Below are 8922 nucleotides of genomic sequence, written 5' to 3' on the forward strand. Positions count from 1 at the left end.
CGCAAACACGGGGAGAACATGCAAACTGAATTGAACTCAGGACCTCTTGCTGTGCGGCAACAGTGCTAACCACCGTGCCACCGTGCTGCCCTGAAATAATATTAATAATAATAATTTAATGGATTTTATTTTAAAAGACTTTAACAGACCCTGTTAATAGTATAGACACAATAGTAGTCATAACAGGAACCAGTAAGGTAGCCACGGAATAGTTCATTAAATCCAGAAAGTCCAAGAGAGTCGTTTTCTTTTAGTATTGTAGATATGTGTGCCTATCAGCAAGTTTGCATGAAAGAGACTCTAAAACATTTGTTGAAGGGTGATTTTAATATTTATGTGATTTTATTTTAAAGGTCTATAAAATGTGGTGCCATTTACACAATAACAACTTTGTTTTAAAACTCCTTCACACACACCCATTGGATGAGCCATCATGAGCATTAAACTGAGAAAGTGTGGCATCACCACATATCTGTGGGGAACGGTTGCTATGAAAAACAAAATGATAGTAACTAAAAAATAACATTAATATAGTTTTTTTTCCTAAATTACTTAATGATTGGAATCCAACTGAAATACATGAAAAAGTACACCACCTTTCAATTCTAAGCTTTTACATATCACATTATAATTATCTGATCTCTAACAGTTCATGAAAGTAGATGAAATATAACCTCAGATGATCAACACAACACGACTGATTCAGTGTCATTATTTATTTAACAGAATCTAAACCAAGTTACAAAGTTTTTATAGTAAGCTTTTATGTCCTGCTATGCAAAAAAGCCTTTTCCTGCACAGAAGCTTTCATGATTACTAACCTAACCTTGAGGAGAATGTTCGTATATGAACTTTCCTGCTCATAAGTAATTCATAACAAATCATCTGAAAAATTTGCTTACATTCAAGAAACTTTTTCTTACATAGATACATTTAAAATGTATTGAAATAGCAATTCAAGTATATACCTTATATATACCATACAGAATCATTAAAAATCACTTTATAGTAAACATTTTGACTAATGTCCCACAAAATAGAGATGCAAATGTTAATTACTCTACAATTATTACAATTATGTGTTTTCATTATTATCCTCTTGTGGAGCACATTCAGTCTACACATTTAGTCTTGCAGTCCACAAACCAGATTAGCAGGCACTGCAGTTGCTGCAAAAAAATAAAAACATAAATAAAGTGCTTTTTACTGGAAAACATAGTTGGTTGCAGAACTGTAAATATGATAGTTTATTTTTTTCTTACCCATTTTTTTGGGATTGGGCAGGTTCAGGTTGTTCATGATATCTGCAAACTCCTCCATGGTCTTTGTTAGGCGTGGATTAAACTTGCGCTCCTCGCCGACTGACGAAGCCATCCGACCTGAAACACAAAACAGATGGAGACCAGTGTATCAGCCAGATGCTACACCCTGGACATGTTTCCAGTCCATTTCAGAGCTAGAAAAAATGGAGCCGGCGCACAACAACTGCCCTGTAAAAACCTAAAAACAGAACATACTATACAGATTGCAGAGCACCTGTACCGACTCCTGTCAGCAGAAAACTAATGAATTTAATTTTGCTATGCTTTTATATATGATGTAATGCATACTGCTACACAATAGTACTATATAAACCATTCCCTTCAGTGACTTTGTAACATGTATAAATATTTGGGGATGTGTTTTCAGCCAACCTAAGTAGTCATGTGCTGGGTAGAGGAGGCACTCATCAGGCAGGGTGAAGATCTTCTCATGGACTGACTTGTAAAGCCTTTTGGCACAACCTTAAGAAAATAAGGCAAAGGTTAGACAACTGCAAAGGAAAACTGATACTGTACTCCCCCCTTTTCCAACAAGAATAAAAATCATAGAAACGCAAAATGAACAAAAACACAAGCATAAAGCCAAAAGAGTATGTGTACCCTGCTGGAAGTCTGTCCTGCCACAGCCTCTAATGAGGAGAGCATCACCAGTGAAAGCCATAGTCTGATCCCCAGTTACCAGCGTTATACACCCATCAGTGTGTCCTGGTGTCTCTCTCACAATCAGGCACTAAAGGAAGGAAAAGAAGAATGTCAAGGCATGATAATTAAATAGGTTTTACCAAGCAAATGCAACAAAAGGTTTTAGGTATTTACAAAATAACTGTACGCACACGATATTGCGAACAAATAATGTTTTTTTCTTCTTACGTGTCTTCCAAAGGGGATCTTGTCTCCCTCTGTTAAGTGGATATCAGCAGATGCACCACTAAGTTTGGAAATGGCACTCTTCAGTCCAGGTACTCTTTTCTTCATTGGTCCTGTGCTTGTTATGTGGTCTGCATGGCAGTGGGTGTTAACTATCAGCAAAATAAAGATAATGTAGGTCAATATAAAGCTGGAATATAATTGAGACTTGTGGTACACCCTCCAATCAGTTTAGCGAGTAGGGGGTTGGACACTTTTTTCCTTTTCAGAACACCTTTGATTCCTCGTCACACAGATTCAACTAAGTGTTAGAGATTTTGGTCCATGTAGCATGTAGGCATGACAACATCCCACTGTTACTGCAGATTTGTCAGCTACACATCCATGACGCTAATCTCCCTTTCACCACAGTCTATTGAATTAAGGCTGTGTGACTCTGGAGGCCATTTGAGTACAGAAACCAGACTTTGTGACTTGCGTTATTATGGTGATTGAAGCAGCCATCAGAAAATAGGTACACTGTGATCACAAAAAGATCGACATCAGTAACTCAGGTAGGCTGTGGGGTATAAACGATGCTTAGTTGGTAGTAACGGGCCGAAAGTGTGTCAAGAAAATATCACCCACACTACTATACCACCATCACCAGCAGCCTGAACTTTTAATAACAGGTCTTTTCATAATAATAATAATAATAGGTCGTTTGATTCATGTCGTTTATGCCGAATCCTGAACTAAACACTCAAATGCCACAGCAAGGTTTGTTCCAGTTTTCCATTGTCCAATTTTGGTGCAAATTATAGTCTTGGTTTATGTTCTTAGCTGACAGGACTGGCACACAGTGTGCTCGTCTGCTGCCGAAGCCCATATGCGTCAAGTTTCTTTGAATCACCTTTCCTCTTTTCTGATGCTTGGACTGAACTTCAGGAGGATATCTTAATGATGTCTACATGCGTAAATGCACTGTTTTTAAATATGTGTATTAAATAGGTGTATCCAATGAAGTGGCTGGTAAGTGTATTTCCAATTCGGAAAGATATATGTATTACACTAGCAGGAGTCCTTTCATACAAATAGCATTACCTACACTTAACAACGTTTTTGGGTCAGAAATAAACAATCATTTCTGAACCAGGTAAAATATTTATGCTGCTCCTAATTTGTATTTACAGGCTGAGAAAGATGGGATTCTGTGTTAATTTATGTAGTTACCTGCCACTGTCAGTTTGAGTCCAAGTTCGCTTACGAATTTCAGGTCCCTGTCAATGGTCTCCAGCACAGGATCAATGATGACAGCCTCCTTGGTGTCTGCGTCTGCCAGCAGGTAGGTATATGTGGAGCTCTCAGACTCAAACAGCTAAATGTTGGAGGGGAAGCACAAAGCAGTAAACAGCAATAACTAACAGTAAATGGGAGCGGTAGTAAAGGTTACATTATTATCATTTCTCCTCACTTGTGTTTATAGATAACGTGTGCTTTGTGTGTCTACGGTAGCCAAAGAGAGACATTTTCATACGAAGCTTGAAATAAAGTATTGCACTTTGTACTCCACCACATTTATTCAGAAGCTATTAGCATTAGTTATATGGCAGGGATATAAATTATTAATCAACAAATAATTTCTATTTTAGATTAAGATGCAGAGCATCAAGTAATTCAGATTTGTTCTTTCATCAACTTAAAATATCAAACATATTAACAATATGATATGCATCTCTGAAGTGGGTAATTTGAGCAGGTTTTCTTTCACTTAAGGTACTTTATAGTGATGCTATTGCTTTTTAGACAAACAAACTTTTTATATTTTGTTTTCTGCACTCCTACTTCCACTTTAGTAGAATATATAAACACATCTTCCACCATTATGTAAACTGGTTAATCTAAACTCAACAATTTTGAACAATATTTCTTTTTTCAGGACAGATCGTTTTAAACAAGTGCAGAACATCCAAATATGATGTGAACATACCTGTCTGAAGAGGAGTCCCTTTACCATTGCCATCCTTGCACAGTATGAGCAGCTGGTAACCGGCAGCGTTTTAATCGGGACAGAAACACAAACTCTGGGTTGCTGTGTAAAGCATGACTATTTAAAACCCTAACCACACCTACCTGCCTACCTACATACCTGCCTACCTGCCTTGGTAACGCCCCCAAATTAGAATAATTTTCAGAAGTCATCATGATAAAAAGGAAGAACATCACGTACTGCACACTATCTTTATGATCATCATCAATAAAATTATTGTTAATAATATTACTGATAATAAGATGAAGAAGAATTTAAACACTTTTAAGTGTTTTACTTTTATAAAAGTTAGACTTAGAGAAGTATCTTTGCTGTTACAGCTTTTTCCCCATATACATTTTTCAGTCACACTTCTCCTTATAATGGCTCTCTAATTAAACTAATTTTAATGCAAAGTCACTCAAGGTCACAGACCACTGCGGCTCGCCGTTTTATTGGGAACAACCACAACCATCCATTTAATAATGCTCGTATCAGTACATCTTGTTTTTTTTAGCTATTCACTGATTGTGAACTTGACCACAAATAGCATGCTCTGGGTCAAGCAGAGATAATGTGACTTTTATTTTAGATTACACAGACACAATACTGAATCCTAGATTTTACAATATGCTACCGGTACTCAAAAGCACGTGCAATGTTGCATTCAAGACACTTTGAATGTACAGTAGAGAGAGGCGTTTACTGAGCAGGCTGTTTGAGGATTGAAATACAGCTCTACACCATGTTCATTCAACTTGGAATTTATTTAATGACAGTCTTTGGTGAACATGAGACATCCATATTCACTCGGGTTTTCAGGCTCAAACCATCATCACCACAGGGCTTCATCCATAGCAGCAAAAGACATAAAAAGTCTGAGTTAACCTGGCAGGTAGTGTTCCCCCATGAGGAGAGAACCAGAATTGATACATGCAACTGATGTGGTGCTCTCTTAATAAAAGGCAATAGTAAAAAGTTATATTCACATGAAATCACTTGCTTATGAACATTTTGATTCTGGCCTCCAAAAACCTCAGGCTCAAATTGTCACACAGCTGCAAATTTGTGTGGCTGAGTCAAAGGGAAGCACTCTAAAACAAACCCGTCTTACTGGCTGAGGATCTGTTAAATACAAGAACAGCATGCATGGGTCACTGCAGTCTGATTCCTTCTTTTAGAGCTAGAGAGTAAATAATAATCATCATTTTCAACATATAAAAGGAACATGTGAGCTCATAATGCTATGACATGTTGTGCAGTAACATCTTAGCTGTTATTGATTTTAAATGCAAACAGCATAAGTTTTATTTTCCTGCTATTAAAAGAGGCCACTGCTTGTGGTACTGTGAGTGTGTGAGGCCTTGACTACACGACACAATTGTACCTTTTAAGCATTCACAAATACTAAACTGAACCTTCAGTGTAACAATCCTATCCAAGCTTTCCTCTTCCTCCCCAAATTTACACATAATAACAAATCTGAATAAGGTCAACTTACTTTTAACTTTACACAGTTAACAAAGGGTACCATTACTGTTCTCTCCTCAAATACAGATATTAATTATTTTGAATATCCAAAATAGAAGCAGATTTATTCCAAGTACAATTGATCAGTAGCTGCACTATAAATGATAACAGCAATTAAAATATACCATTTAGATTTAGACACAGAACCACAATAAAGCACTTTATGGCAAGTAGTTTGATTAATTCTGCTAAACAGACACAGAATGTCTATCACTGGGCAATGATGTCATTAGTATCGTCTTTCGTGCAGAACATTCAAACATGGTGCAGTCCACAAACCAGATTGGCAGGCACTGAAATATCTGCAACAGAACAAGGAAAAAATGTTTATAGTAAATGTGACGCCCAGCACGTAAAACCTGTGGTGACGTCTCATAGGCACGAGAACTAGAAATGTGGAGATGACATGGATAGTGAAAGGCTGTAGATACTATTGTTAAATACCTATTTTATTAGGCTTAGGGAGGTTCAGGTTGTTCATGATCTTCACAAACTCCTCCATGCTCTTAGTCAAGCGTGGGTTAAACTTGCGCTCCTCGCCCACTGTAGAAACCGTCTGACCTGAAACACAAAAACAGATGCAGACCAGTGTGACATCTTTAGTCTTCGTGGTCCTGATTTTTGTCACATGTTAAATCTGGTCAATGAAAACATTTATACAGAAACATGCTTCTGACACACAAAAGATGCACTATAAAAACAACATGTATACAACATCTGTTCCAGCTCCCATTAGTGGGAAATTAATAGCTTTACATTTTCAGTGCTTTTAAGCACAAGCTGAAAATCTGTATTACATAAAAACATTCACACTAATGACTCTATAAAATACATAAATGTGTGTCTGCATGTGTTTCAGCCAACCTAAGTAGTCATGTGCTGGGTAGATGAGGCAGTGGTCAGGCAGGGTGTAGATTTTCTCCTGGATTGACTGGTAGAGCCTTTTGGCACAACCTTAAGAAATGAGAGAAAACTTAGAAAACTGCTAAAGGCAATGGCTGTAATACTGCCCCCTTGTGTTCATACAGAAACACTACAAATGAAAATGAACAAAAACAAGCATAAAGCCAAAAGAGCATGCGTACCCTGCTGGAAGTCTGTCCTGCCACAGCCTCTAATGAGAAGAGCGTCACCAGTGAAAGCCATAGTCTGATCCCCAGTTACCAGCGTTATACACCCATCAGTGTGTCCTGGTGTCTCTCTCACAGTCAAAGACTAAAGAAGAGAAAAGACAAGTGTCATGTTAAATTAGTTTTATAAAGCAAACATAACCAAACAGGTATGCAACACTTACAAACACTCCATCATAAAAAAAGAACTTTTTTTTCGCCATACGTGTCTTCCAAAGGGGATCTTGTCTCCCTCTTTTAGGTGGATATCAGCAGATGCACCACTGAATTTGGAGATGGCACTCTTCAGACCAGCAAGTCTTTTCTTCATTAGGCCAGTACTTGTTATGTGGTCTGCATGGCAGTGGGTGTTAACTTAAAAAAATAAAAAGAAAGTTTGAATGCGAGTCAAGATTACTGTATATTTTAATCTGCATATAAGAAGAGTCAGTGGAACACAGATCACTGCAAAATCATTTCATAATATTTACTCTTAGGTATTATTATAATATAATATAATATATACATACATACGTGCATGTATATATGTATGTATATAAATACACATTAACGTATATTGGCTCAGGGACAGAGACTCAATTTCAATTTCCCCCAGAAAACAGACGTTTAAAGAGGGAAACAAGTCCAGTACTATATTTATTTTGGCCCCAAGGGTAATAATGAAGTATGTTTTCATAAAGTTCATTCAAGCTTTAAGTAGGGCTGATCTGAAAATGCATCTTAGTGTCAGGGTTAGGAAGATGGAGCACATTTTCTTAGGTTGTTATGTTTTAACTCAACTTTGGGAAGGTAGATACCTGCCACTGTCAGTTTGAGTCCAAGTTCGCTTACGAATTTCAGGTCCCTGTCAATGGTCTCCAGCACAGGATCAATGATGACAGCCTCCTTGGTGTCTGCGTCTGCCAGCAGGTAGGTGTACGTGCTGCTCTCCACTTCAAACAACTAAAGGGGGGAGGAGGGAAAAAAAGGTGAGTACACAGGTGTGACTCAGTAATAAATAAAAACAATAGCGCAAGGGTAACAAGGGTTACACACTCATTCATAGACAATGTTTGTAAGAGACCAAAAAACTGAAAGAAAGAACAGATTATAATATAGGGCAACTTGTTATCATATAAAAACATCCTTATCAACTGTGTCAGGAAGCATTCAGGGGTCATACAAATGCCCCTGAAAGATTAGCTGTCAAGTTTTAGTATCCGAAACAAAACTGCGCATAGATCAACTTAAAGGGTTGTTTGACTCGAAAATGATCCACATAATTCATCCAACAACCTAACTTGGTTGCGCATTAAAAGAACTAAAATTAAATGCTCCTTATCAGAAATATAACAATGAGCTAAATGTTAACTCACTTCCTACTTAACGCCGTAAAGACGGTTGCAAAAAATCCTAAAGAAAATGTCGTTTTCTTCCTGAAGGCAGGAGGATCCAAACGGGCGCAAAATGGCAATCATCTATAACCTACCTGTCTGAAGAGGAGTCCATCCGTCGTTGCTATCCTGGCGCAGTAGGATCTGCTGGTTACCCATAGCGGCTGAGCTCCAGTGATAAAGCCGGGGCAGAAGCGCCTGCTCTGGGCTGCCGCGTAATTCAAGCCGTCAGCGTTTGTCCTGAGCCGTAGCGTCGAAGCCAGGGCCCGCTGAACGGGCTTCACTCTGCTTATTACCGAACACATAGTCGCCGATGTGTCCTGATTTGAACCTCTTGATAGCGGGCAACACTACCGCACGTACGCGTAGGTTCCGCAAAGAGAGACCGTGGGTAGTAGCACTATGAACTCTGTGTTACCTGCCGCTTATCACACTGACTGTCAATCAGTCCTTGGAAAAAACAACACAAGGACTTCAGTGTCGTTTGGAAGCTCCACTGTCACCAGCTGCTTTTACGGGCTGGAGCCGTGCCAACTTGTTTCTTATTAAGCGGTAAATATGGGTTTATGGGTAAGTGAAGCTGCCGGCTAACTTCCTGCACAGCTGAGTACCGTCTTCGCCGTCCTCAGTGAGACGCATGCGCCCTGGAATGAGGGGCCTGGCAATGTACACAACAACATAGCAGCGGCCTA

The 8922-nt window shown here is 38.6% G+C and overlaps 2 protein-coding genes across 2 annotated transcripts; both read right to left on the reverse strand.

Moving 5' to 3' along the window:
• Nucleotides 1-304: 304 nt before the first annotated feature.
• LOC147318879 (persulfide dioxygenase ETHE1, mitochondrial-like) lies at nucleotides 305-4239 on the reverse strand. The gene is made up of 7 exons (XM_086311049.1): nucleotides 4159-4239; nucleotides 3402-3546; nucleotides 2193-2341; nucleotides 1923-2052; nucleotides 1695-1784; nucleotides 1263-1379; nucleotides 305-1169 (listed from the first exon to the last, which is right to left on the reverse strand). The coding sequence occupies exons 1-7, from the start codon at nucleotides 4189-4191 to the stop codon at nucleotides 1126-1128; spliced, it is 708 nt and encodes a 235-aa protein (XP_086167175.1). The 5' UTR covers nucleotides 4192-4239; the 3' UTR covers nucleotides 305-1125.
• A 706-nt stretch (nucleotides 4240-4945) lies between these two features.
• On the reverse strand, nucleotides 4946-8873 carry LOC147318880 (persulfide dioxygenase ETHE1, mitochondrial-like). Its single transcript, XM_086311046.1, has 7 exons — nucleotides 8326-8873; nucleotides 7655-7799; nucleotides 7063-7211; nucleotides 6813-6942; nucleotides 6592-6681; nucleotides 6172-6288; nucleotides 4946-6029 (listed from the first exon to the last, which is right to left on the reverse strand). The coding sequence occupies exons 1-7, from the start codon at nucleotides 8533-8535 to the stop codon at nucleotides 5983-5985; spliced, it is 888 nt and encodes a 295-aa protein (XP_086167172.1). The 5' UTR covers nucleotides 8536-8873; the 3' UTR covers nucleotides 4946-5982.
• Nucleotides 8874-8922: the final 49 nt, after the last annotated feature.

Source organism: Aulonocara sp. 'chitande type north' Nkhata Bay, linkage group LG11 (genome assembly GCF_057382095.1).
Source record: "Aulonocara sp. 'chitande type north' Nkhata Bay isolate Kocher_YH1m ecotype deep benthic linkage group LG11, A_spYH_male_GT1.1, whole genome shotgun sequence".
Lineage (NCBI taxonomy): Eukaryota > Metazoa > Chordata > Actinopteri > Cichliformes > Cichlidae > Aulonocara > Aulonocara sp. 'chitande type north' Nkhata Bay.